The sequence below is a fragment of the Passer montanus genome, unplaced genomic scaffold, assembly GCF_014805655.1.
Source record: "Passer montanus isolate IOZ18808 unplaced genomic scaffold, ASM1480565v1 scaffold126, whole genome shotgun sequence".
Taxonomy (NCBI): domain Eukaryota; kingdom Metazoa; phylum Chordata; class Aves; order Passeriformes; family Passeridae; genus Passer; species Passer montanus.
The window spans coordinates 568,403-595,810 of NW_024359388.1; the positions used below are offsets into that span (position 1 = coordinate 568,403).

The 27,408-nt window shown below is 39.8% G+C and overlaps 1 protein-coding gene across 1 annotated transcript in view; it reads left to right on the forward strand.

The window, feature by feature from the left end:
- GMDS (GDP-mannose 4,6-dehydratase) overlaps positions 1 to 27,408 on the forward strand; it is a 406,964-nt gene that overhangs the window by 324,210 nt on the left and 55,346 nt on the right. The window contains exons 8-9 of the mRNA XM_039698471.1: positions 1,458 to 1,576; positions 10,768 to 10,864. Of these exons, the coding sequence (XP_039554405.1) occupies positions 1,458 to 1,576; positions 10,768 to 10,864 (216 nt within the window). The remainder of the gene's footprint in view (positions 1 to 1,457; positions 1,577 to 10,767; positions 10,865 to 27,408) is intronic.

A 27,408-nucleotide genomic window follows, 5' to 3' on the forward strand; every position in this document is an offset into this window, starting at 1 on the left:
ACTGATTTATTAAGAATGGAGAGGAAAAATTGAATATTTCAGGTGGTATTTACCAAAAGAAACTGGGCTATCCCAAAGCTTTTATTAATCTGATTTGCAGAGTATCCACTGCCATCAAGGGACCTACTAAGGTTGTTTTCTTTAAAGGTGATGTGAAGAGGTCAATGAAAATAGCATCGTGGATTACAATGTGAGAGGATGACAGTACTTTTTACCATATGGAGAGAGAGTTGATTTATTTTGTTTCCCTTTTCTGGTTATTTATTAAACAAGGATCGTGCCATACACGTATTCCCTTTTCCTCTCCAAAGGAAATGAAGCATTTGCATCATTTTGATTGATCTAAAGTAATAATTATTCTGTACACCTACAGCTCCTATGCAGTCAAACAGTCCAGTCACTAGAGAACTGCCTTGCACATCAGAAAATTGAAATGTACCTGCGGTGGTATCTCAGACAAGTCACACATGTCTTTCTTTGAATATGCCTTTCCCATCTGCTTTCCAGCTTTCATGCTGACTTAGCTGGCCAGCCCTCTGAGATGGCGCCCACCCATCATTAATTGTTTGTGGGAGAGGACTCTGTGAAAGACATTGCTGTGGAAATTAAAAGCTGGTCCCCTGAAATGCAAATATGTTGGCAGTCAGATGAAGTTTTCCTTCAAAAGATACTACGAAACTCTTGCTGCATGAACAGTCCTCTGAAACTGATGTTAACGGTTGTGTCTCTTTTCTACCAGGGTTTTTTCTCATTCCTGTGTCAAAAGTTTCTTCTACAGTACTTTAATATGTAACAGTGTTAATGGTTGTGTCTCTTTTCTACCAGGGTTTTCTCATTCCTGTGTGAAAAGTTTCTTCTACAGTACTTTAATATGTAACATTCAACACATATTCAGTAGGGAAGCCAGATTAACTTGGTTAAATACCTTTTTAAATACACACTTTTAATTAAAATCTCAGTTTAGGCAAAACAAATGTGGCAGAAGAAGCAGCCAAAAGGATCCATATTTTCATGCTTCAGTGTGTTTGACATCATTCTGTAGTAGACGGACAACAGCACTCTGGACTGAAACATTACAAAATTTTGATCTTTTCCCCATATCAATGTCAATTCATGCAGTGCTTTAAACAAGTGAATCCATGCTCATGAGCACTAAACCAAGTCTCAGTGTTCAAAAGTAAACATATTAAAATCTCCCCTGCAGAAACTCCTGCTGTGAAACAAATTGAAAATCAAATACAGCACTGTTTTCTGTAATAAGAAATAATTGAACTCTTTTCAGAGTTGCACTGAACTGGTTAATAGCCACTGTGTAAAGAAAGTGCTAATTTCCCCAGCTTGGGGTATGTGTGTGTACATGTAGTTATTTCCAAATCAAAAATGCAGTAATACAATATCATGTACCAAAGAGGCCACTTACATGTGCACTGAATCTGACTTTGTTTATCTTTCTGCAGGCCATGTGGTTGATGCTGCAAACGGATGAGCCTGAGGACTTTGTCATAGCCACTGGGGAGGTCCACAGTGTCCGTGAATTTGTGGAGAAGTCCTTTAAGCACATTGGGAAAACCATTGTGTAAGTATGAGGATGAGAGAGTAGCCACAGGCTGAACATTTCTAGCCTTTCACATTTGATGTAACAAAACAGAGTATTTTTTGTCTATATTTTTCTTTTTTTTTTCCCCCTCACTTTCTACTGGTAACCTTTCATGCATAAATGACTGCCGCAGCAGATATGTCTAGTGTTGCCCTCTAGATCCTAAGTAAAAAAAGTTAACCTGATTTTTTTTTTTTTATCAAAGTCTTCATTCTTTGTTCTCCCTGTCTTGGGGTAGGGAAGCTGTTCCAAAGATGTTAGTACTAGGGTGCTGATTAGCACCTTCCTGCAAGAGGGGTTTTTCTGCCCAATTCTCTGTTTTGTGCCCCAGATCCCCACGGTCCTGCTCCCACCCTCTGCGATCTGAAGAGGTGACACCTACCAGCCCTGCTCTTTCCAGGTGACAGCCCATCAGCCACACTGCATGGCTCATGTAGCAAACCGCTCCACATTTTATCAGCTCTTCTGCTACTAAGCCGTAGAAATGTTGAGCAGTGGGTGCAGAATGTTTACAATGCATATTCCACATAGTTTGAATGAAAATACAAAATTCCTTCCCAAGGCCGTATAATAAAACCAGGATGGCTTGGTGAGCGCTTTCTGTAATTTATATTTTTATTGTTTATTATTTTTTCAATTTCCCTCCTTCTGTATCTTCTCTGGGCCCCATGCATCAACATACCAATCTCAGCTGGAAAAGGGAGAGGAAAGCCACAGGCTCTTCCATGACGCTAGCGCCAGGGCTGTTCCTCAGGCCATCAAAGTCACTTGTGCAGCTGGTGAACTTTTGACAGGGCCAATAAGTTTTACTTGGGAACAAAAACTTGACAAATTCAATAAATATGCAGAAGTGCACAGATATATACAATATTATTTGAACAGCCAGTGGGTGGCTGGGGAGGTAATAACATTTTCTCCTCAATGAGTTTTTAGTCTGGTTTCAATTTTTGGCATCAACTTCGAGAAAAAAAGTTCTGATGAGGGAGAGAGAGACCATATAAATAGTATTTCTAACCCAAAAGCTCAGTTTGGGGAATAAGCTTCTCTCCATGTTTTTAACATTTCTTGATTGCAAGATGTCCTAGTAATCACACATTTTCCCATATACCTTTAGAGTACTGAGCTTTGAGAGGCTAAAGGGGAGATGGTAGGAGCTCTAATAGTTGCTTTGTCTTTCTTAATTCTTCTTCTGTTTTTATCGTTTTGTTTCTTGTGTTTATAAGCTAATTCTGCCTAGTAAGAATGGATAGGAAAATGCTGCAAATTCAACTGCTCCATATGAGTAAGAATTCTAGCAATTTGGAGAACTACCATTTCCCTGTCTAATATTATTTGTCAAAGCAACAATGAATCATTTACATACAACTCTTTCAATTTTTAAATTTTGATTACCTACAATTAGAGGCTGATATGTAAAGGTCAGTAACTAGCTGAATGTCTTTATTTGCAAATGTTCCCCATATCACTGTTTCTTTTGATGTCACTAAATTTATCCCTTAGTTTAAAACTGAACTCCCTGCTTTGGCATTGGTCTAAGAAGTCTCAGCATTTCCCAAGAGTGACAAATCAACATGCATTTTTCAGAAAGCAAATTAAGTCCTCAAGAAAACCTAAAGAAAATAACAAGGCCAGAAATAAAAGTGAAAGTACTTCCATTAATAGCTTCTGCTATAGAGGTGATATTAAAGGATTACTTTAGATTAGAAGTTTAGAAGTTGTTCCTAACACTCAAAATTTTGCGTCCTGTTCGCTTAATTTTTTTTGCTCACATATGGCTCCACATGGTAGACTGTATATCATTTATGTTGATGTTTAATGCAGTCAGTATTTCAACCGAATCAGTCACAATCCAGTCTCTCAGAAAAACTTTACAATATAACTCCAAATGTGAAGTAGAGCAGGTATTTTGTGTGTATGAAGGCATAGTTGCCATTTTTTATTACTAATCAATAACAGCAATTTGCAAAAATTGTATAAGAACTCACATGACACCTACTGACACAGATTTTTAAGAACATAAATTGCTTTAGAAATGGGGACTTGGTTTTCTATTCCCCTTGGCTCTTCTAAGTTTTTTCTTTCCTGTGAATAAATTTTTAATTCCTGAAGTCATTTACAGGTGATATATAAATAACTATACATATGGGGACTGAGGTGACATTTTAAGTGCTAGTGATAATTTTGTTGCTGATCATTTTGACAGTGGTGTAACTCTGAACATTTTGCATGTAGCCTGTTCAGATAAACCAGCCATTCTTTCCCCCTGCTCCCAAGGCGAGAATAACATGACAACGCACCCACTACTCATCCTGTAGCCATTGCTCATCTTTCAAATTGCACTAAATTTAAAATATTCCTCAGGATTTGGGAAGTTTTTTCCATAGTTTTTCCAGGTGTCAGCCTGACCCTGGTTTTTGCAGCACACACACATGGTCCTTGGCCAGCTGTCTGGTAACCTCTGTCTGGCAACCTTTCTTTGAAAGCCCCAAAGAGTTTCTACTCCCACCTCCTCCAGTTTGAATACATCTCCTTCAGGGAGTAGCCTGGCAGAAAAATCCTCCATTTTTAGCATTGTGAGACCCCACTGGTGAGTCCCCTTGATCTGTTACTTTTCAGTTTAGGAGGCACCTAAGAACCAGCGCACCAGAGTGCAATAGCTAAACAAGTTCTCACAAAGATGTCTCCTTTCTTCCTATTATGTTCCTCAAACAATGTTTGGTTGATTTATCTGAGGTTTCTGGGGTTTTTGTTGCAGGATTGCAGGCATTCTGAAATTTTTCAGCCTCAAAAATTTATGTGGGAGATTTCCAGCAGCCTTTCCACTGCTACAAGCAGTGGCACAGCTGCCCAGTACTGCTGTACAACCCACCTTTCAAAACTGATAAAATGATGGAGTAAATGTCCAGGATAGATGTCATGGCAAACAAAAGCTGGCAGAGCTCATACCACATCTGAGAAAACTGGGCACATGTGCAGGGGCTCTTAACTACCCCTACTTTGTGCTTTGTCAAGAAAAGTTGCAAATGTAAAATCTTAGCTGTCACATCATGATACTGCAGAAGAGAACAGGAAAAAAGAAATCCTGGCTGCCTCATCAACCAACTAAAAATATTTATTTTATTTTTTTAGGATTTTTGTCTTCCTAACAATGCATATTAACTTGTACAGCTGAAAATCCAGGACAGCCTAAAAAGTCTTTCCAAGAACATAACATAATATTCTGTCCTAGCCAGTCATTAGCACATGTCAGGACTATGTCTTCTAGCCAAAACAAGAGAGAGAGAAACTTTACTACATTTTTGTAACTAATGAAATGTACAGCTGCAATGAGACTGATTCTCTCTCTGGAATGGACTGCAAAGTGTTCATGGAAGTTTATCTACCTTGGGTGGTTTTTTTCCTCTTACATTTCTTTTTCAAGGGAGAAATTTCAAATTATATTTATATAGTCCTCTGAATCATTCAAATTCAGTCCTTTGTACTAACAGGAAAGCCTCAGAGCTACAAATATTTTTCCCCTGTAAGGATTACATTTTTTTTTCTTTTGCTTTCCCTTCTGCCTATTACTAATTAAGTGGTACTTGGGGGAAATACTTCCCGCCTATAATTTGAACTTCAGCAGGGTAAACGAAAGAGGCAAACGCTTGTCTTGACTAATTTTCTGCCATTAATCTTATTAAATTAGAACAGGATTGCAAAGATAGCCTGAAACCACTACAGCACTCAGAGTTCTTTGCAGACTGCTACAAAGACTCCTTCTGCAAATGTGGAAGCAAAAAAAAAAAAAAAGAAAACAGAAAAAGAAATAAAAAACAACTGTTCAAGCTACAGAAAGATTTATTGTGGTTTCATTAACATAAAAATGCATGCACATTTGTTACAGAAATATTCATTGCTTCCAGGATCAGAATTAATTCAGAAAAAATATTTTACTCTAGTCATTTGGTTCCACATACAAATTTTATCCTAACTAACATACTAGTTGGTCTTATAAAAGATCAGCCTAAAATGGGGAAGTTTGCAGATAAGCTATAAGGTCTTCTGAGGTGAACTCCTGTGGCCTCTTCAGTGACAGTGAAGGTTGAACTGAGATTGAACTGAGGGAGTAGAGTTCTTCTGGTTTGTTTGTTGGGGTTTTTTTGTTTGTTTGTTTTTTTCTTTTTATCTTAAAATGGAAGGCTGGGTTACAGAAACACATGAGATTTGAAGGATTGCTGTAAGAATGGAAAGCATGTGGGACATGGAGGAGGAGCCATCAGCAGTCATCAGCAAAACAGCTGCTATTTCCAGATCTGGCTTTTGCCCACCAAAAATTGCTGGCTGGCCAGTGCTGTGTGTTATATTTAAATCAGAAAAGAAAATGAAAAGCTTTCAGATGAAGAGGAAGGGGACAGAATCTCATACAGCAGCTGGAGGCATTTTGAAGAGAAGTAGTGGAAAGGAACCCAGCCATGTCAGTGAAGAATGATGGCCTGGGTGAACCTTCACAAAAAAGAGTCCTCATTTAGGACTTCACCAGCTTTGTCGTCATTCTCAAAAAAGAGGATATATTTCAGGGGGCATTTAACCCACCTCAACTGGAGAATTAATTCTTTTTGTTGAGCATGCCCTCATTACTTTCTCATTGATACAAGGCTTTATCTGCAGGCAGATGCAATATCTGTTTCAGAACTGAGATTAAGGCTTGAAGGCTATAAGTGTCTAATTATCTGACTACATAAGAGATATGAGAGTTTCTCCAATACAAAGACTAGGTAAGAATGAAATATGGTGTTTCATGGGAAATTCCATGTATCCCACCCCTGAAATTAAAGTAAAATATTTGTCACAAATGCAATTTGGAAAAATACCTGATTTCAGGTCAGTTGGACTTCTTTGGTTTTTTCCTAACCTCCACTTAAAGACAGACTAACTTAAGTTAGAATTTTTTAAGCCATTCTAAAGAAAGACAAGAAAAAAAATCAATTTTGAAAATGTAAAAGCCTCTCTTTTAGATATTATTAGTATAATTATGTATCAGGCTAACACTAATGGAACTTACTTGAAGCTTTTCTAAAACTTTTCTGTCCATAATGCTTTGATTTTCACTGACGCATTAATATTCTTTGAGAAAACATTTTCTTCCCAACACCACCTTTCACAAATTGGAGTAAAGCGACAGGGCTTCAAAAGGTTTCAAATTAACTGGAAAGAAGGAAAACAAAAAAAGAAAAAAAATAGGAAGCGTAGTAGGTATTTTTTTATTTGTCTTGTAATATGGGGAGTTGCAATTATTATGCAATATATTATTGGACTAGTAAAAAAAAAATTGACTACCTGATTCATCAGAGCTTTTGAAAACTAAAAGAATACATTCCTTTATGGTAGCATGCTTTTGATTTAAACACAAGGTCGTGGTTAAGCAATCCCTGTATCTATGATTACTTTGATGTTTCAGTGTTGCTGGCAAGGTTGGTGGTAGAGGTGGTGGCAAAGGAACATATGAAGAGTCATATTTAAAGTTTCCCAACAAAAAACTACCCTCAAAAAGATATGAATGCTCTGTTATATGGTGTCAGTTTTGCTATTTTTAATGTGCCAGGACAGAATGAAGTGCTTTGGCTTAATTTTGTGTGTAGCAGAAATCGGGTCACAGATCTGAGAAATCTACACAAACAGTATATTATATTAGTTGTTGAGGAAAAGTAAAATCACCCTACAATTTTATTTTTATTTAATTTACTGTTCAGTTTCAAATGTTAAAATATTTTCTATTAGTATTTATTTCATTATAAGGGTGATCGTGATAGTTTTATTTTTCATAAAGAAGCTGAGCAGCTGTAGCCTTTAGTGGTTTTGATTTTTTTTTTAATGCTATGAATTGTGTTTCTATGGAAAGATCAACCAAGGAGATGAAAAACATATACTTGTTCAGTTTATCTGTGCTTCTGTGAAAATTTTCATTTTTATTTGATTTCTTCACCACCTCAAAAATATACGTACTTTCACTTGTTTCCTTCTCAGTTACAGCCAGACCATTTGGTCCACTTGCAGTGCTATTCCCACCCCTCCTCAATTATCCTGGCTCCCCTGTTTCCTTTCCTGCCCACCTCACACCCTCCCAGGTGGATACCCCAGCTTTTCACCCTCATAAAATCTTCTGTACCTCTGGGAGTTTTCATTGCTTGAAGCTTGCTCTCTCACTGAACAGTATGAGGAAATGAAAAATAATTGGAACTTTCAAAAATAAAAAAGCCAAAGCATTAATCATCACTGATAATAAGTATTGTAACAACAGTGATATGTTAATGATAGTAGATACGAAATTAGCCATAAATTAAATGCAATCCATCCCACTGTAAATCCAGAGTTTAAAAGCTCTTGATATGAAGAACTTTTCAAGCAAGTAAATCCGCTTATGCATTTGAATCTTAGTTTTATGGAAAATTGTGAGGTCACTGATAGCAGTGGAATCCACCGGGGCTGACCATTGACTATCACCCCGAACAATCCCAAAGCACCCATCTCCTTCGGCGAGGCACTCAGCATGGAAGTGTAGATGCAAAGGGCATCAAACCTGCTTTGTCAGGACCAGGTCTCACCCATCCTTCTCCAGGTGCAGGACATGCTGGCACATGGCTGAGGCCATCAGCTGTGACAGGAAAGCCATCCCTTGCTTCAGTGGGAGGGTGAAGCTAGCGTGGGGCAGGCAGTGGCCCCGCTGCAGAGGCCAGTGGCTGCCTGCGTGGGAGCTCTGGGCTTTGGCACCAGCTAGGCTTGCAGGGATCCACTCCCCATCATCTATAATTTTAGCCCAGTCCGGATGAGCCAAACTTTCTCCAGCCAGGGATCCGTTGTGTTTTCCCCAATTTACACAAGGCTGTTTTGGTGCCTGTGTGGGCATCTGCCCTGCAGAGCTGAAAGCTGGGTAGTCTTTGTGGCTGGAGCTAGCTGAAACCACATAAGGGTTCCCCATGCCCCTTTCCACCATGCTCATGCTTCAGGATAATTTGGCATGACATTTTCCAGTTAAAAGTTCTGACTGCAATTTGGCTATAAATTAAGGATGGTATTGGTGCAGTTTTTTTCTCTTGCCTTGTGGTTTGAGGGAGAGGGGAGGGGGAGTTGGTTGGCAAAATGGATGTCTTGGTCCTGGTGTCAGGCTGGCCCCCACACAGCCCCTTTTATCAGCTGGATGATGATCCCAGCTGTGAGCATCGAGGTGCCAGGAGTAATTAGAAGCGCAGCTATCAAGTGTTACTTTGTTCACAATGAGAAGCACTTCTTTTTTTTTTTTTTTTCCTCCTTGTGAACTTTTCACATTACTGGGCTGAACAAAACGGGTGGAGATTTCTTCTTAAGCTATTTCTATTGTTATATAACTTTGATAGCGACATTAAGTGAGTCTTTACTGGCTGGCTGAGCCTTCTGGAGCCTTTTGGGTGTTAAATGGGGTTCTCTGCTCAGTGACCTCCAACAACAACTGACGTCTCCTGATCTAAGCGCTTCCTGTTGTTTTACTGGTGACGGTTGGTTTTCTATTAAGCTCATTTGAGTCCTGCACATTTTTACCCTCTGCCCTTTAAAGGGAGGGACTGATGTTAGTTTTGGCTTCTGAATGAAAACTTCGCAGTTCAGGCTCACAACAGAGCAACTGAAAAAAAAAAAAAAAAAAAGAAAAAAAATTTAAATTATAAATCGTCTTTGGCATCATGGCATACCCATTAACAGCTGACTTCACTGTCACTAATATCTGTAGGACATTATTTCAATGTGAAATGTTCCCAATATCAAGCATCCTACAGGTTTTGCTAGTCATTGAAAAGTCATGAGCTGTGCTTAAAAATTTGTGAGATTTAAGAACTTGCAATAATGCATATTTGGTATTTCCTTCTGCCTTGCAGTGTTTAAACCTTCCTGGGTACACAGAGGTCACATTTTCAGACTTTTCTCCTTAGCCCTCAGGGCTAGAAACTCCACAATGAAGGCTAAGATTGTCAAAGAATTAAATTCTTCTAGGAGCTTGAGGGGTCAGGGGAGCAAGGAGAAATCATATCTGTGACAAAACCCCAAGAGCTGGGAGAAAAATTAGTAAGTGGGACACTAGGGGTGCTTTTATTTCCTTGCTGGTGACTGAGGCTAAATAGCCTAAATCACAGTGCTGATTTAATTTATACAGATTTTACTTAAACATAAAAAAAGCTAGAGGATTTCATCATCACATTCTTAAGCCAAGCTGCTTCAGAGCCCTATGGTGTATATATATATATATATACTTAAAAGCAAAACGCAAAGAGAGGATAGAATTTCAATCATAACTCTGGATTTTGTGTATTCAGTAGATGACGTTTGATGCACTGATGTACATTCCTACACTTGTCATCTGAAGCATTTATTTGGAGTGGAAGCATTATCCCCAGGTTTCCAGGCTGCAGCCTCACCTCCCCAAAGGCAGAGCCAGTCACCCACCAAACCATTCCTCTTCTGCTGCTCCTGAAACCAGGACAGTCCCTCAGAAAACAGTTCACAGCACAACTAGATCATATGAATTGCAGCAAACTGCAGGTTGTTCAACACATATGAAACTAATTTGGACTGAGGGAGCTGGCTTTCAGCTCACAGGTAGCAAGTAGAGTTTACAATACATGTATGTGGAGTGCCATGTCGAGGTAGGACCGAAAACCCAAGATTTGGTTTTGTTTTGTTTTTTTTCTAGTTAAGCACAAATTAAATTATGCAGTTTAATGCTATTCAAACAGAGCTTCACGTCTATAAAATTAACAGATTAAAGAGTTCCTGAAAGTATTGGCCAAAATACAAGAATTAAAAATATTTTAAGAAAACAGCTTTGAACGAGTCCACAAATGAAAAACCTCACTGTCATATTTATTTACAGATACATGAGACATTCTGAAATCAGGGCATTTTATTTTCCCTTTGCATTATGTGTTTAATTTGGAAGTCCTGTATTTTAGACCTTCCACTGAATCAAAAACCAAAACAAAGACTTCAAAAGCCATTGTTACTCTATTCAAGTCTAAACTCTCCCTTTGTTCCTTTAGCTAATGAGTTTATACTGTCCTGCAGGGAGAATTGACACCGGCCTCAAGTAAATGAAAGCAGGCCAAATGTTGGTAAGATCAGAGCACTAAAGTAATTATGGGTTGATTAAATGTTTATCTTCTTTACAGGTGGGAAGGGAAGAATGAGAATGAAGTGGGACGATGCAAAGAGACTGGCAAGATTCATGTGACAGTCAATCACAAGTACTACAGGCCAACTGAAGTGGTAAGAAAGTGCCCTCTCTTAGCTTTGCAAATGAATAATCCAATCACTCAGCCAATAAATTGCTGCATTTGGCCAGCAGTCTGTGCAAACGGGTTAATTGCACTCCTGCTGCCAGCTTTTAGAGCTCTAAATGAGCCTGCTTGTTGGCCCCTCACAGCCAGCTACCCTGGAAGAAACAAGGAGCAGGCAGGAGAAGCTGGTGGCCCTCTCACAGAGACGCTGCTCCTCTTCGGTCACCCTCCCGAGTGGGAGACACGGTGCTGAGTGGCCTAAAACATCATATGGGAAACAAGACAAAGCATAAAACAGCTCCTTGTGAATGGGAACACCGTCATCTCTTGGACAGCTGCAAGCAGGGAGAGCAGAAGAAGGGGACTGATGGGTTTGAAGTACCACCCTCTGTGTTTCCACGGCAGTGTTTCAGCTCCAGCCACTGAGTGTCCCCTGTCCAGCTTACATGTGGGTGGGTAACTGTGGGTGCTGTAAAATGCTGGTTTAGATGTGCTCGTGTTCTTTGGAGAGTCCCACTCAGCAAATGTCCATTTGGAGAACGTATCTTTAGTCCTAGGAATGCCTCAGTGAAATCTGCCAGGGGTGCTAAACCAGCACATGCTGCTGGCAGGACTAAATCCCTAACCCCTGTGCTTTAATCACCTAGTGAGGATTCTGGGAAAAGGAAAAAAACAGCAGTGTTTCCAGCCAGGCGGGATGGTGGCCGTGCACGGAGATGGTACAGGATGAAGCCAGGTTTCAGGACACAGGGAACAATAGCCCCAATTGTGCTATGTGGGAGTGGGTGTACCCAGGAGAGGATTTCTCCTCTCCTGGGGAAAGTGACACAAGCCCCACTGGCTGCTGACACAGCATCGTCTGTCAGTGTGCCCATTCAGAAGAGCTGTGTGATTCAAGCAAGGGGGTGACAAGAGCACCTTTGTGTTGTTGACAGAGATTGCAGGGTGGGAATAGGGGGCTGCTGTTTGGAAGTGGGCATGGGTTCTACAACTGAAATTCAGAGCGCAATAGAGACTTTCATGTTTGTTAAAAAGGGCTGGACCTGTGTATCAGAATCAAATGCTAGGAAGTCATTAAGAGCTGTCTGTCATTCTGTGCTGTGGTAAGGTGTCAGGATGATAAGGAGGACAGAGACAAAAGGACTTGCGAAACAGGAAAAGGACACTTGACCCAACAAGTCTGTGCTTTGCGAGACCCACTTTCCTGCTTTGTCATACCTCTTACTAGCAAGTACATATTCACTCCTCAAAATTCATGATTAGTATGTAGCTCTTTGGAAGTCCTCTTCATGTGCTCAGATGTTTTCTGCTGAAATAGTGCTGCCCATGGTCCTCTTCCTCTCTGTCCCCATTGGTGTCCCTCTGAGAACACAGTTTCTGGATTTTAAATTCAGCTCATTATACTTACTGTTTTGGGACAGTGCATAAGCACACATCCCTCAGGAATACTCAGCATTTCTAGTGGCTCCATACTTGAGAATAGGGAGGAATTCAAATACAGAGTGGAATGTGGGCTTGAAACAGGACTGTGTATAACCACAGGAGATGTCTGACGCTTATCTGAAATTGCCTGGTTTCTCATAGGCTGTCTTCCCTTGAATGAGGGCTTCATCTCCACCTTCCAGTATCCTCATCTTGCCTTGCTTTTAGTGCAGTCCCGACTTGGTTCCTGTGGAACCCAAGAAGGCTGTGAAGCTGCTCAAGCATGATCAGGGTAGAAGCACAAAGTGAAGTACCTTTGTCCTAAGGAGAATGCAGAGGAACTGTGAGGGAGCTCTTCTATGAAGAGATGTGATATCCTTTTTCTGCAATCAGTTTCCTTTTTAGATCATCTCAGGATTGATAACCAGAATCACTTTCTACTTTTTTTTTAATTCTAATTTGATTTCCATTCTTTGTCAAAGGCTGGCAAACTGCTGTTTGTCTCATTCAGGGAATCACATCTGTGCAATTCAAAATACTAGACCAAAACCCAATCCATCACAAGAAAGCAAAGAAAAGCAATGAAATAACTAAAAAGGGGCTGACAGCACGTGTCCCCTGCTGCCACTTGTACCAATACTGCTGAAGGAAAAAAACCTCAGGTTGACATTTTGGGAGGAGGCTTAGTTCAGTTAACAGCAATTCTGCTGTTTAATCACAGCTGACACAGAAAATCTGATGCTCAGATTCTCATGTCATATTTGGAAACATTTCTGTCTGTCTGTCTCTCTAAAATTTAACATGGTATTCTGGAAATTGAAAATAAACATAATTTAATCTTGTGTACAGTCAGTTCTGACAGTGCCAATACATTCATTTGAAAACACATTTGTTTTCTTCAGTTAGTGATCCTGGGGTCAAGGCCTCCCATTGAAAAGCTTAGCTGTACTGAAGAAGAAACCTTGAAATGTGAGACAGTCTTCTGGTCAAACTAAGTAGACCCTTTGAATGTCTTGGCTCTAAATCTCTTCACTCTGCTTTTGACTGCTGTGGGGCCCCTTGATATTTACTGGCCTTGGGAATTGTTCCTGCTAATGCTGCTAATGCCTGTCTCTCTCCTTCCTTCCTTGTGTCTTGCCAAATGCAAACCTATCAGTATCACTTCTTTCAGCTTTTATCGAATTCCTATCAGTATATTTTCTGACCCTTTCTAAATGCTTTTGGAGGCTAACCTGCTGCAAGGATTGGGGAAAAAAATTGTTCCTTTTTTAAAATCAACAATTTTCACAGGAGTTTCATGGCAAGTTTGCTTTCTATACTGAACTTGATACACTATGAAAGGTGCTTTCATTCACTTTGCAAGCTTTTTAAGCATATGGCTAGAAAAGTCATGCTTTACATTCACCTTTTGCTCTAGGCATGTAAAGATCAGTTTCCACTACAGTTTACTCACCTGTGAAATGTAGGTACTTCAGAAATTATCTCACTAGTCTTTCCTACTTACAATCAGAATGTTCATATTGCACATAGGCAATTTTAGTGTATACTTGGACTTGGCATTCACAAAAATAATGTTAAAATAGTTTTAATTTTTTTCCAAATGTTAAAACTGAAATTCAGTAAGCTGCTTGGTGAGCTGGAAACAAGCAGCCCAGCAGCACATAATGTCATAAGCATCAGGTCTCTCAACCCCAGAAGTTGGGTAATTTTTACAGAGTTAGGGTCTGTCTTTAATTTTCTTATCTTTCAGCAGGGCAATTACTATTAATTTGTATGCTTGAATTTCCGCCTAAGCATTGCATAATTGCTTCTAACTAAATTTTTCTCATTACGGTGTTTGAATTAAAGTGTTTCTATTATTTTTGCATGGCAGAAATTAAGCTAACAGTTTTATAGGAGCTTGCTTCATTTCATTGCATTTTCCTGCAACAGTGAAGATTAACTCCAGGTCTCACTGGTCTGTCTTGTCATCACAGAACTTAGATGTATGTATCTCTCAGTTAGGAGTCCATGTCATTGTTTGGAAGGGGAAAATAAAGGAAGCCTTTCAACCGTGTGCAGCTGCTGTTTTTTCTCCCAATCTAATATTCTGCATGTGTTACAGGGAATTCTTCCCCTTTTCTCCCACCTGCTTCTGCAGTTCTCCTACAACTTGTCTGGCATAGGAACTGCAGGTTGAATCCATGCATCACATTTGTTATGGGCTGGCATGGCTGTACTCTGAGGATGTGCACACATCATCAATGCAAATTTCCTTCCTTTAAGCACGCCTGGAAACTCTGTCACAATGTGATGCTTATATTTAAGTAGTCATCTGGCCTCTTATTATTCTTCTTCAAAGGAAAAAAGGGCTTGCTAACTTCTTCCTTTTATTATACACATTAAGCAATTTTTCTCCCAGTTCTTTCTAGTATTGATATAAATTACATATATATGTGTATATATATATATTATATATATATATATATATATATATATATATATATATATGTGACTTCTCAAGTCCTATGTGTGCCACTTATTCTAAATTTTGCACTTTTGCTTAACTGTGTTTGGCCTCAGTTACCCTTTTGCTTCCTTGGAATTAAGCAGGACGGCTTTAAATTTCAGTCTCCTCAGATGTTTTTTAAAAATTCAGCTCTATGTTTCCCATGTTTCATAGGATTCCAGTAAAAATTCCTTGGGGCATATCACATTCTCCCAAAGTCAGCTTTCTTAAAGTCAAAAACATTTCTGAACTTCTCTAAGTGCTCCTGCCCTGAAGAGCATTTAGAGTCTAATGAAACCATGATCACAAACCTCTAAATGCCCCACACTTCCACTTCAGTTTTCACACAAGCTTCATTTCCTACTCTTCAGTTCAGAGCTGCCTGTAACTGTAAACTGTTCAGATATCTGCATGAGGAAACACGTGCTTCCCCTCCTCAAGGATCTTTTTGCTCATCAATGTCAATATGTGGCCTTTATTAATACTCATGAAAATGAAATGGGAGCATTCAAGGAAGAATAATCTTCAGATTATTTTCCTGTCTATTTTCCTCTAGCAGTCAGGTAAAGAAGTTGTGAACTGTCATAAAACTGACAATCTTATCTGTTTTCTTTCCTCCTTGTTCTGAAAATGTATGTCAACATCTGAAAACTATTGCCTTTGCTGTCCTTAATTCTCCTCCAAGCTGACTTTGCTTCTGTCTCAGCCAAAGTGTTTATATTGTTCCTTACTTTAATCTCAACATTATCTCTGCATTGTTTTGCCATCCTTTTCCTTTTATTTGTCCCTGCTAATAAAACCTGCAGTAGATTGTTTATTTGTTTTAGTTAAGGCCTTACATATCAGGCATTTTAGAGGTATCTCTGAAAATATACATGTCAAATTCAGCCAAGTAAAATAATGATTAGTAGTAACTTGTCTCTGTAGCATCTAAGAGGCACTTAACATATTTTAAATATTTCTCAGCAAGCATGTGAGAAAGAGTTTGTAGAAAAATAGCATCACTGTCTTTCTGCTCTGAAACGTGTATGGCAGAGTAGACTGCACAGCTTGAGTGATACCATTAAGCAGCAGCAAAGCTGGGGGAGAGCCTGATGGCATTGTTGTTCCTAGGGGATGCCATCATTCTTCAACAGGTAGCTTTCTGCTTTTTTTATCTCATCCTGATTTTGTTCATTGTGGTTCTTCCTTAGAAGAAAGGAAGATCCTTATTGCTATCAAATTTTCTTCTCAATACATCACCAAACTGGAGAACACTCAGCAGGCTCATGTCCGGTCTTGCTCTGTATCTTGTTTAATCCTCTTAACAGACTCTTAGCAGGAGACCTAGCTTACCTCCTTTTTGTAGAAGCAGATACCTAGTATGTGCCCCTCCAGCCCTCCCACACAGATTCTGACTTTTTGCTTCATAATTAGCTCATTACATCAGTATTAGACCGGCACATCCAGTATAGGAATCCCTCTGGACACCACTGCTCATATACTGTGCTTTACTCAGTTGCTTCTCTTTGCGTCATCCTGCTCCTCCTCTGCTGTGCCTCTAACAAAACATTTCTCTGGCAACTTCTACAGCTGGCTCTGTTGCCCTTCTTCTTTCACCACCTCTTTCTTTGCTGTCATTCCTGAGGGTTTGAAACCAGCCATGTGTCATCTGTGACCTTCACATCTTCATTGATCATCCAGAGACTCTCTGAGTCTGCTTTGCCATGGCCTGATGCCACAGCTGTCTGACAGACTAGCCAGAGGAAGAGGGTGTCCTTACCTCCTGGGGTCTAGATTGGAGTGCTTTCACACCGTATGTTCATCTATGAGATGAGTAGTTCTCCTTTGGAAGTGTTCAGACTGGCTGAAGAAATCTCTGACTGATTTTGGGCAATGCAATTTTCCATTCTGGGTGGGTAAAGAGATTGCAACCCCATGGAAAAGCTGGTGTGTAAAGATAAAGCTGTCATCCAGGCAGAAGGGTTGGTGGTTTTGATTCATTGCTCATTTTTCTAAATGCTGTTGACACATAGCAATTAGTGGCAATCTTGGATGTGACGGATCTGGGCTCAACTCCTGAAAACAGATTTTTAAATTAAACTTAGGTGACTGGAGGATTAAGGCTGAGGTGAATGAGGATAGAAGGCTGTCTACCTCCTTAATTAGACCCTACCTGATTCAGCCGGGCATCCAAGCAAGTGCTTCACTTCAAGGGCCTGAATAGTTAATAGGGACAGTTTCCATACTAGTAGCCAAGAGTGTGCTTAGGTGCATTGCTGCATCTTAATATGAAGGAGAGCAATTTATCTGTAATGAGAATTGAAAAGGCCAGCCCAAACATTGTGGGAGCTCAGGAGCTGCCAGCAGATTATTCTCGTTTGCCTGCCCCATTGTACAGTGCCTGGGAGCAGAGATGCTGAAATAGCTCAAGACACTTTCTTTAGTCAGGTTCTCTTAGGGTAGCTTCACAGGCAAGAAGGAATTATACCAAGTTCATGCAGTTTGTGGTTTTAATTAACTCCTCCAGCCCATAATTCTTCTCTGCCTTCCTAGCTCTGGGGGGTCTTACTGCCACCTCTTCACATATTCAAGTTTATTCATGCGCAGAAAGTCTCTTTTTATCTCACCTCTTATGCCCTTGCCTCCCCCTTCTCTTAGCCTGCCATTTGGCCTCCTCCTCCCCCTTATCTCTCTCTGTTGTTTCACCCTCATTTGGACCCTTGTTTTCTTACCACTGCCTGTCCTGTGCCTGTCCCATGCAAACACTCCAGCAGATGTGGTGGGAAATGCAAAGCCTCTGAAGGGAAGTCACGAGGGTGGGAGAAAGCCTGGAGCAGGCAAAAGCCACGACAGAAGTCCGGGCTCAGGCAGCACCAAGGCACATTTGTCACAACTGCTAAGTGTTCCCTCCTGACAGCAGTCTCCACCACCTACAGCCTATTCCCCATTTTCTGCAAGAGATCAGACATTCAAAAGAGCCAAATTGTGGTTCAGACCACATTTTGGAGTTTCCAGTGAGAGTGGCAGAGAAGCTCAGCACAAATCTGTTCCCATCATGGTTTTCGAAGACCTTGGTGTCAGAGGTGCTTGAGGTCACTTACGCACCTGATTACTGTTCAGATTTAAAAGTGGGAGAGTGTCTGAAGATCTGTCTTGCTTTCAGATGCTGTTTATTTTATTTTACAATGGGTTTTTAAAAGTCAAGCAGTATGTTAACAATACTGTTCTCATTTTTACTGCATTTCCCACATCATTGTAACCTTTTCTTTTGTGTGTGCTGTGCCAACTCAACCCTTGCAAAGGTTTTAGAATGGCAGCAGAGAACGGTAAATGACATTATTTATATGACAATTAAAATGGCTTATGATTACAGAGGATATGAGACAGAGGTAAGGTTTCCTTCAGTAAATCTGGAATTAAGGGCTAGTCTCATGTCTAAGTTCTCCAGCCTTAGCCAGAGCTTGTTTGCCTTCAGCTGTTTGTACTTTATTTTATGAGTGAGTGGGTGTACAAATGAAGATGACAGCCCAGAGTGTTCATGTGTTTCATCTGAGAAGCCATGAGATGGTTGAAGTGTTGGCAATAGCAGTTTCTGCTGTGTTTGGGTCAGCTGAGACCTTGACATCAACCTTATTCAGCGTGGAGTCCTCTAGTCAGGGGTTTTCTGGGGAAATAGGAGTCTCCAGCCTGGGTATGCCATGGCACCTCACGTTTTTCTTCTTGAAAGATAGTAATTTAAGCCACTGATTCTCAAAATCCTGTGCCACCTCTTGCAAAATACTTATCATTATTACTTTGGTGCTGCTGGAGATGTTATAAGAGTGAGTGCAGTTGTCCCTCTGAAGGACAGTCCAGAGCAGTGTGAAGGGGTCATTTGGACCAGGTTAGGAGAAATGCATAAAGGCATAGCAAGTTCTTAGGAATGAGCAGGGTGTGGGGATTTGTGTCCAAAAGCTTTCATTTCATGATTTTTCAGGTGTTTCACAGTCCAAAAATGACAGTAGACATCTATAAATTTCTTTTATTTCTTTAGTTATCTGAAGTTTATTCCCCTAGAAAATGTGGGATGTTTTAACTTCACCTCTGGGGAGAAAAACAAAGTAAAAAATGTTCTGCTAACAAAAAAAAAAAAAAAAAAAAAAAAAAAGTCAAAATTGTCCCTTCAGTTTTTCTAAGGAAAGCCTAATTTGGAGGGGAGGAAGGTACTTTTCTAGGGGAGTCAAGACTTATTTTTCATTTAGTCCTAGAGGTCTTCTGTCTCCCAAAAAAGGTCAACAAGGAGTTTTTGTTCAGACTCATCCCTGTCCTTCACCATTTGCTATTTCTCTAAAAAGGGAAAATAATTGAAAGGAGGTGAAAGTTTGGAAGTGGTTGTTCAAGAAAATAAACCTTCATCTTTCCCTTCTCTCACCTTTTGAGTCATCATTTGCAAATTAACAACATCATGAGAGAGGCATGAATAGGTGGGACCTTTGCTATTATTGCTACTCTGTGATGATGATGATGATGTTGAGGAGTGCTTGTTGAGTGATGTTGAGGATTAGCTTCTGTATCTTCTTGTCTCATATTTGTATTCCAGAAGAAACTCATAATGATGACTGGGATTGTATCAGAACTTAAAAACCTTTTGCACCATTAATTGTTTTTTAGTATCCTTAATACTTCCCTTGTGTTTAAGAAGAGCTTGTATGGTTGAATAGGAGGGGAAATTGAGCCTTGTAGATATAAACAACTTTTTAAAAATGAGAGAGGGTGGGGGAGGAGAAGTGTTGTTGCTGAATAAAACCTGAGAAGAATTATCTCTGTGTCAAAAACATCGACAGTATTTGTCATGAATCAGGAAATGGCTCTTCATGCCCATCTTGGAGGTTCCCCAAATTGTCTGATGTCCCAGCTGAATGGGTGAAAGAGAAGACAGTGATTATCTGCAGGGCAGGAGAGACTTAAACATTAAGAGCTTTATGCCTTGGATCAGCTGGAATTTTTGCTCATTCCTCACATATAGTCTCTGAGCTCACCAAAGCAGACAATATGAAAAATATTAACAGGATTCAAGAAGACATTAGTAATAGATTAAGAGTGCATGCCTCTCTAGTGAGACTTTTTCTTTCTTGATTTTTTTTTCCTTTCAGTCAGAAAATTCTAAAGGTGAGTAGGTGAAGTCAATTTTAATAATTCACAGACGATAATACATCTATTTCTTGTTTGACAGAGCTAGTGTTTAAACTATTAGCATTGTCTGGCATAACATGAAACAGGATCAGTCACTCATCCCTTTGAAACCTCTAACCTGGCCTCATTTGAATTTCTTCCTTCCAGCTTTGCCAGTACATTTTAACAGTCTCGCAGAGCTCTCAGCTGCCTTGTGACTTCAGAATTTATCTACCAGGTTGTGGTTAGGAGTAGAGTAAGACAGCACCATCCCTCATCATATTTTCTGTATGCAATGACACAGAAACCTCAGTGCTACAGATAGCCATTGAAATTTGAAACAGACCACTCAACTGCTGCACAGAAATGGGTTTTTAAATCAGATTTCCTTTTTGGAACATTGTTCTGTAATTTTTGAAAGCACTCTTTACTTTTTTTTACTTCCTCCAAATTGCTGAACTGGTACTACTTTGTATCATGCTTTGTATTGATTACTGTAAGGGGAACAGTGGAATGACAATAATGAAAACAAAAAAATATGGTTTAAAAGAGGACACCTGCTTGTTTGGTTTTTGTTGGGATTTTTTTGTTTGTTTTTTTTGTTCTGTTTTGTTTGTTTGTTTGTTTTTTACAGTGGTCTGTGACAAGTTCATGTTTATAATTACCTACATCTCTTACCGAGTTAACACCTGCTTGTTTGGTTTTTGTTGGGGTTTTTTTGTTTGTTTTTTTTTTGTTTTGTTTTGTTTTGTTTTGTTTGGTTGGGTTTTTTTTTTCAGTGGTCTGTGACAAGTTCATGTTTATAATTACCTACATCTCTTACCGAGTTAGTGGTTGCAGAACTTAATTTTAAAAATTTCTAGATTGGGTAACTAGGAGTGGAATTGCTTTTGTTCTTGCTTTTAATTCTGTTTGTCTGATAAAATACTATGCTTCTACCTTCTGATTTTGGAAGCAAAATCATATATTGAAGCTTCTTTACAATAACAAAAACTTCTGACTAAAGTAATTGGCTGCCATTGTAGTTTTTCCTCAGATAACAGTTGTAAATTTCCAAACCTCTAATCTTTGGCAGCATTTTCCTCTTGATCCAAGTTTCTGTTTCCATGTGTTGGCAGAGATTAAAAAGTGGGTTATGAAGGTGAAATTGGAAACAGAGGAAATGTGAGGTTTTAGGAAAAGCTCAGGTAGGGCCAAGTTTGCTCTGTCCACTGTTTTTATAGCTATGAAACAAAGCCTGTTGGGGCCTCTTCTTATACTACAGTGTCACCACTGATCACACATTGTGACATTTGCTCCTCACTCAAAACAATTCTTCTGTAGTGCTAATCCTATAAAATTACCACAGTCTTTTATCCTGCATGTAGTTGGCTGAAAGGGCCTGCAGAGGAATACCCAAGGTGTGTATTTAGGAGTACCCAAGGTGTGTATTCCTGACCTTCCTTTCTCTGTCTCCTCCTCCAGGGTGCTTATTGGTATTATCTTTGTATTTTTCATATTTTTTAGATGCCTTCTGGATGGCTTCTGGGCTTAAAATAAAGGCCACAATTAATCTTGGCTGATGAAGTGAATCCCAAGAGTGAGATAGCTCATGTATTATAAACAAAAAGTTGTCATGAGTAGAATATGACTTGCCCTATAGATAAGCCACCCACCTCTATAGTAATTCAATACCTGTGTTGCATAAATAAATGCAAGGGTAAGGGGGACAAAAGAGTGAAAACAAAAGGACAGGAAGGTGTGTTATTCACCACAATAGAGACCCACAGCAGTGAAGCCTTATGAGCACTTGAAGAATAGCCACTGGGAGTTGGAGATGGATGACAGGCCATTTGTGTGCTGGAAAGCTCATGAGGAGTATTCTTATTTTTGCTTTCTGGTATTAGCAACTACAATTAATTCTGCTTTGGCTTAACTGCTGAATGGAATTAAGGAAAAAAATTATTTACTTCATTAATGTCTCAAATATGGCTTTGAGAAGGATTTCCTTCTTCAGAGTAATGCCTGGTATCTTTGATACCTTTGATAACATAGCTTGCTCTAACTGAGACTACCATGGATGCAAACATCTACATCCAGCAGCCATGTCAGCTGGGATATACTTCCAGAGAAAGCAGGATTTGGAGCCGTGCTTGTTGGGTGAAAAACTTCTGGGGAAAACCCTTAATATGTGCAGGTACACAGCTCATGTACTTGCTGTGGGTTTTGTAAGGATCAGCATTATATACCAGGGTTCATCAAATGGCCATTTTGTACATTGGCATGCAGACAACTTACAACTTACCAGGACTGGAGCTGGGAGGGACTGTTTAGAAATGTGACAAAGTGGTTGGAGTCGTTGTTGCTTTTGGCTGGGACTACCAAGTATTGTCCTATTTATCACAGAAAGAGGAAAGGGCCTGCTGAAGTGGTCAGGGGAATGTAATCAATAACTCTTTTTCCACACACCAACCAAAGGATGCCAATGGCAGCTAGAGACAGAAACTAACACATTAGATGTGAATTCCTCCTTGGTTTTTATACCAATTTTTCCCTTGTTGCTGACTACATTTTCTCCTGTAAAGGCTGCAGAATCTGGGTTGTCCCTCAATGTCTTTTTTAACTGCCAAGAACTCAGAGAGACACTGTTTGAAGAGCAAAACCTCTAGAGTGTCCTCAAACACTGGCGAAGAGCAAAACCTCAAAACCTCTAGAGTGTCCTCAAACACTGGTTAATACAAAGGCTTTCTCAAGGTTCCTGTGTAACCTGTCAAAGACAGCTCAGGAGATTGCCATGCTCCAGTAGAGGTATCACACCTGTGTGTCAATTCCAGAAGCCATAAGGAGATTCTTAAGGCACAGAAATTAACTTTATATCAAGTTCCTCTACAGGAAAATGTTCACTTTGGATCAAGATTCAAAGTGTATGAATATCCAGTTAGAATTTTTTTGTATTTCCCTTTTATTCATTGCTATCAATTCAGCATATTTTTATCTTCTATAAAAATTACCTTCTAACCAATTACAATGATCTATGTAGAAATGCACCTTGAAGAAAAGCATTCTGTTGGTGTAAATTATTTTAACTTGGACTTTAGCTATTAGATAAATTCCTGAATAATAAGGAAAGGGAGAGTTAGACATCTCTGTAAGGTTACCAATTTAAACTGTAATGCTCATGGGAAGAGATGACTTGACAATGCAGTGGTGGAGGTAAGCAGACTCATTTCTGTAAAAAGGGTGTTGACAAGCAGTGATTTTTGGGAAGCCTCCAGACAGAGTCCAGGATACTCCAGACTCTGACTTTAGGGATTTAGACAATATGAAAATTATTATTAAAAAAAAGGCAACTCAAGCATTTACATCAGCTGTGCCTGCAGCTTTTTTGTTTTTCTCTTTTTTTCACATACTTTTGTTCTATTAAACATTTCCAGAAACATTGTACAGTTAAGCCTAATATTGTGAAAAGGACTAATATCCTCTTCTGATAAACTCTTCCTGTGTTGCTGTTGTGTCAAATCGAGTATATGTCAGCTTCACATTAGGCTTCTTCAAAAGAATAGAATATGTAGGGTCTTCAGCCTGACAGACCTCACGTGGACCGAAACTGAAATAATCCCATTGAGTATCATGTTGTTGAGTATGAAGTGCCCTTGAATATTCTCATGGCCTTAGGCATAGATACAGAGATGGCTTCCTCCAAAACCAAGTTCCAGGCAGGCTGACAAAATCATTTCCTCATGTCCCATACAGTGTTTTCTTTGGTTTGTTCATATAACCCAAATTAATTTTTATTTTGCCTAAAAAGGTGCTTTGTGGAGAGGCAGCTTACAAGCATCCTGTTTTGTTGCTTCTGGTTTTCCCCCTCTGTAAAACACCACACTGACTGCTGCTGCAAAGAAAGATTCCTCTTTCTGTACCCTCAGATTCCTCCTAAAAACTCTCTTGTTGCCTTCAAAAATCACTTCATACCAGTGATGTGCTGTGACTTTTTGAGCACCTTGTTGACCACTGTTTTTTGTTGTTGTCTTCTCACACTGTGTCTCTACTTATTTGTGCTCCATTTCCTGTACTGTGGGCATGGGAATGCAACTTGACCTAATGATTCAGGCTTAGCAAAGGAGAAAAATCTAGTCACAACAGTGTGAAATGCTTCAGTGCAGCAGAAACAGGTAAATTATCCCATATAAAAGCCTGTTTGTCATGGTAGCCATATGACTTCATGTTGTTAGCCAGTTCAGTATGTGCAGCATGGCCTTGGATTATGAACATTTTATGCAGGAAAACCAACATTTTGGTTCTGATTTGCAGCACAGCCAGAGCAGGAAGATCCTGGGTGATGGCAGAGGTTTTCAGACACAGGCTGTAATAATCACCATTTCTTTGTAAGGATTTTAAGGAAACATGTGTGGGAAACTATTTATTACATCTGTTAAGATTCTGCCCCATAAATGCTGACTTTCACCTGCATGCAAAAGCTGAAGGAAGCTTACCAAGCCTAAACTGGTGTCTGGATAACAAGACAGCTTTTCAGTGCCCTGAGACCAGGGAGCTCGTCCTCTTGCTGGAAATTCTTTGGATACCATCTTTAAATGTTTTACAGTATTTTTATTAGTACTTTCCACTCTTTAGTGGATCAATGGAAGTCTGTTCTGAAATTTTAGTCACTTCTTTTTTTGCAGTAGCATTTCAAATTAATGGTCTGCAACTGTAAACTTACATATTTGTACTGACACATTTTTTAAATATAAAGCTCTCATGTTCCTGCAGTAAAGGAAGATCCAAAGAAAATGAGAATATCTGGCACTCCAGTCTCCACTATCAGCTCATTAGCCAATTCTGCAAATTTATTCTTCATGTGGAAAAAATGTTGTGACGTAGTGGCTTGTTGGCTGTATCATACAAGTGTTACACTGGTAACTCTGTTACTATAAATTTCAAACCAGTGCATATTGTCAGCTGTTGCAAGGTATCTTCATGAACAGTTCTTGTGGCGTACTTTAGTAACATATATTTTAGATGCAAAATGCTGGAAATGCTGTAGGCAGTAACTGTGATTTCATTCAGCCCTTATATGGATTGTTTAGTACCTGACTTTTTCCTCTTTCAGAAATATGCCGTTAGAATCATAGAATAGAATCATTAAGTATCCTGAGTTGGGCGGGACCCACAAGGATCATCAAAGTCCAACTCTCAGCCCTGCACAGGACACCCCAATAGTCACACCATGTGCCTGAGGGCATTTTCCAAACACTCCTTGAACTCTGTCAGGCTCCATGCTGTGACCCTGGGGAGCCTGTTCCGGTGCCCAGCCATGCTCTGAGCGAAGAACCTTTTCCTCATACCCAACCTAAACCTCCCCCAGTTCAGCTTCAGGTCATTCCCTTGGGTCCTGTCACTGGTCACAAGAATGAAGAGATCAGTGCCTGCCCCTCCTCTTCCCCTCATGAGGAAGTTGTAACTACAGTGGGATCTCCCCTCAGTCTCCTCTTCTCCAGGCTGAACAGACCAAGTGACCTCAGTCACTCCTCATACAGCTTCCCCTCAAGGTCCTTCACCATCCTCATGGCCCTCTTAGGATGCTTTCTAGCAGCTTTATATCCTTCTTATATTGTGGCACCCAAATCTGCCCCCAGCACTGGAGGTGAGGCTGCCCCAGCTCAGAGCAGAGCAGGACAATCCCCGCCCTTGCCCACTGGCCATGCTGTGCCTGATGCCCCCAGGACAGGGTTGGCCCTCCTGGCTGCCAGGGCACTGCTGGCTCATGTTCAGCTTGCCATCGACCAGGACCCCCAGGTCCCTTTCCATGGTGCTACTCTCCAGACTCTGGTTCCTCACTTTGCACATGAGGTACCTAATAGATCCAAATACAGCTACCTTGTTTTCTACTAAAACATGCAAATTTATATTAAGGATCAGTTTGTCATTGATTTGCTGTGACCCTTGGGGAGTTTTATATTATTTCTGAGGCTACAGACTCAGAAAGTTTTGTTCACGAAGCCGGGAACTCATTTTCATTTAAACTGTGACATTCCCATATTTCTACAAGAAAATGGGCTTTACAGAGGAAGTTTATTATTACCAAACTACTTGAATGAAGGCTTAGATATCAGATTATTTCTGCTAATGGCAGTGTCATGTGGAGACTGTACAGGGCTGAGGCTTGTCTCCTATCCTGTTTCTTTTCACTATATGCTGGTGCAGTGGAAGACTTACACCCCTCTATTGAGATACACTGTCTTCATACTTTATTATTCTCCCTAGCCTTACACTTAATTCTCTGCATTTTGGTTATCTAATCATCCATTTCCCAATAACATCATTAGTCATTCCACTATTTTCCTTCCTCTTTCCCCTCAATTGTCTATTATCACTCCTTCTTAAATGTATTTAGACATTGCATTTTTACTGCTACATCTCTTCAGAGATAAAATACTTCTGTTTTACTTAATGGGTTTGTTTTTTTTCTCAAAAGAAATATGAGACTCTTGCCCCAGAACACTTTTGTTAATCCCCAGCACCTACACTGCTCTCTGTTTTTGCTGCCCAGCTAGCTGAACATGCAAGTGTCTTCTCAATCTTTTTGCACAACCAGAACTTCAGGTTTTATTCTAGGAGACGCCTTTTAAAAACATCTCCAAGAATCCAAGAACAAAAACAAAAAAAGCACATGCCTGGAAATATTCTACTGGTGAAAAGAAGGAAAAGAACTCAGCTTCTTGGTGTAGGTTGTTGTCAGGAGTGGGGTTTTTTTTTGCCAGATATTGGTAAGTAAGTGAAACAGAACTTGATTTGGTGTTCATTCTTGATGAAATGCATGTGTTGTGCACATACATGTGCTTTCTCTCTCTTTCTTCTCTGTTTAAATCCCATTTAAACAGTGCTCAGTGACTGCTGGGAGTTGTAATCCGTGTGCAACTCTGTCATGAGGCAAACACCAGCTGGAGGGACGGCTCTACAGTCTGCAACCAGTTGAGTTGCTGAGGAGTCATAAAAGAGGGAAAAAGACGTTCATGAGAACTCAAACAGTGCCTTTTGGAAAGTGTTTCTTACACTCTCTTAGAAGCTACAAAGTCTGTATCTTGTACAGTTTCTTGTGCTTAGCCAGGGACAAGATTACAAAACAGAAAATGACAGAACTTCACAGCCAAATTGGTACTTTCTCAGATTTGTTTGACAAGATATTTCACACAGCCTCAGAGTAGACTGAAAGCACCTATAAAAAACTGCTGTTTACTACAGAGAAAGAAAAACTTTTTATTTTTTTTTAAGGAAACATTTTTTCCCCTGACAGAATTACAAACAGTTGTGAATATTTCTATTTGGTCCTTTACTCCTGATAGATGTTTTCATTAGCCATCTCTAAAGTCCCAGTTTGGGTGTATTTGTAGAAGCTTATCTGGAGAAACACAGATGTTTGGAAGTTTACCATTCTTTTAATTAAATAACGTGTTAGAGTATATTTATAGCTTTGCTGATTCAGAGCCATAGGTTAACAGCTCTTGTACTCC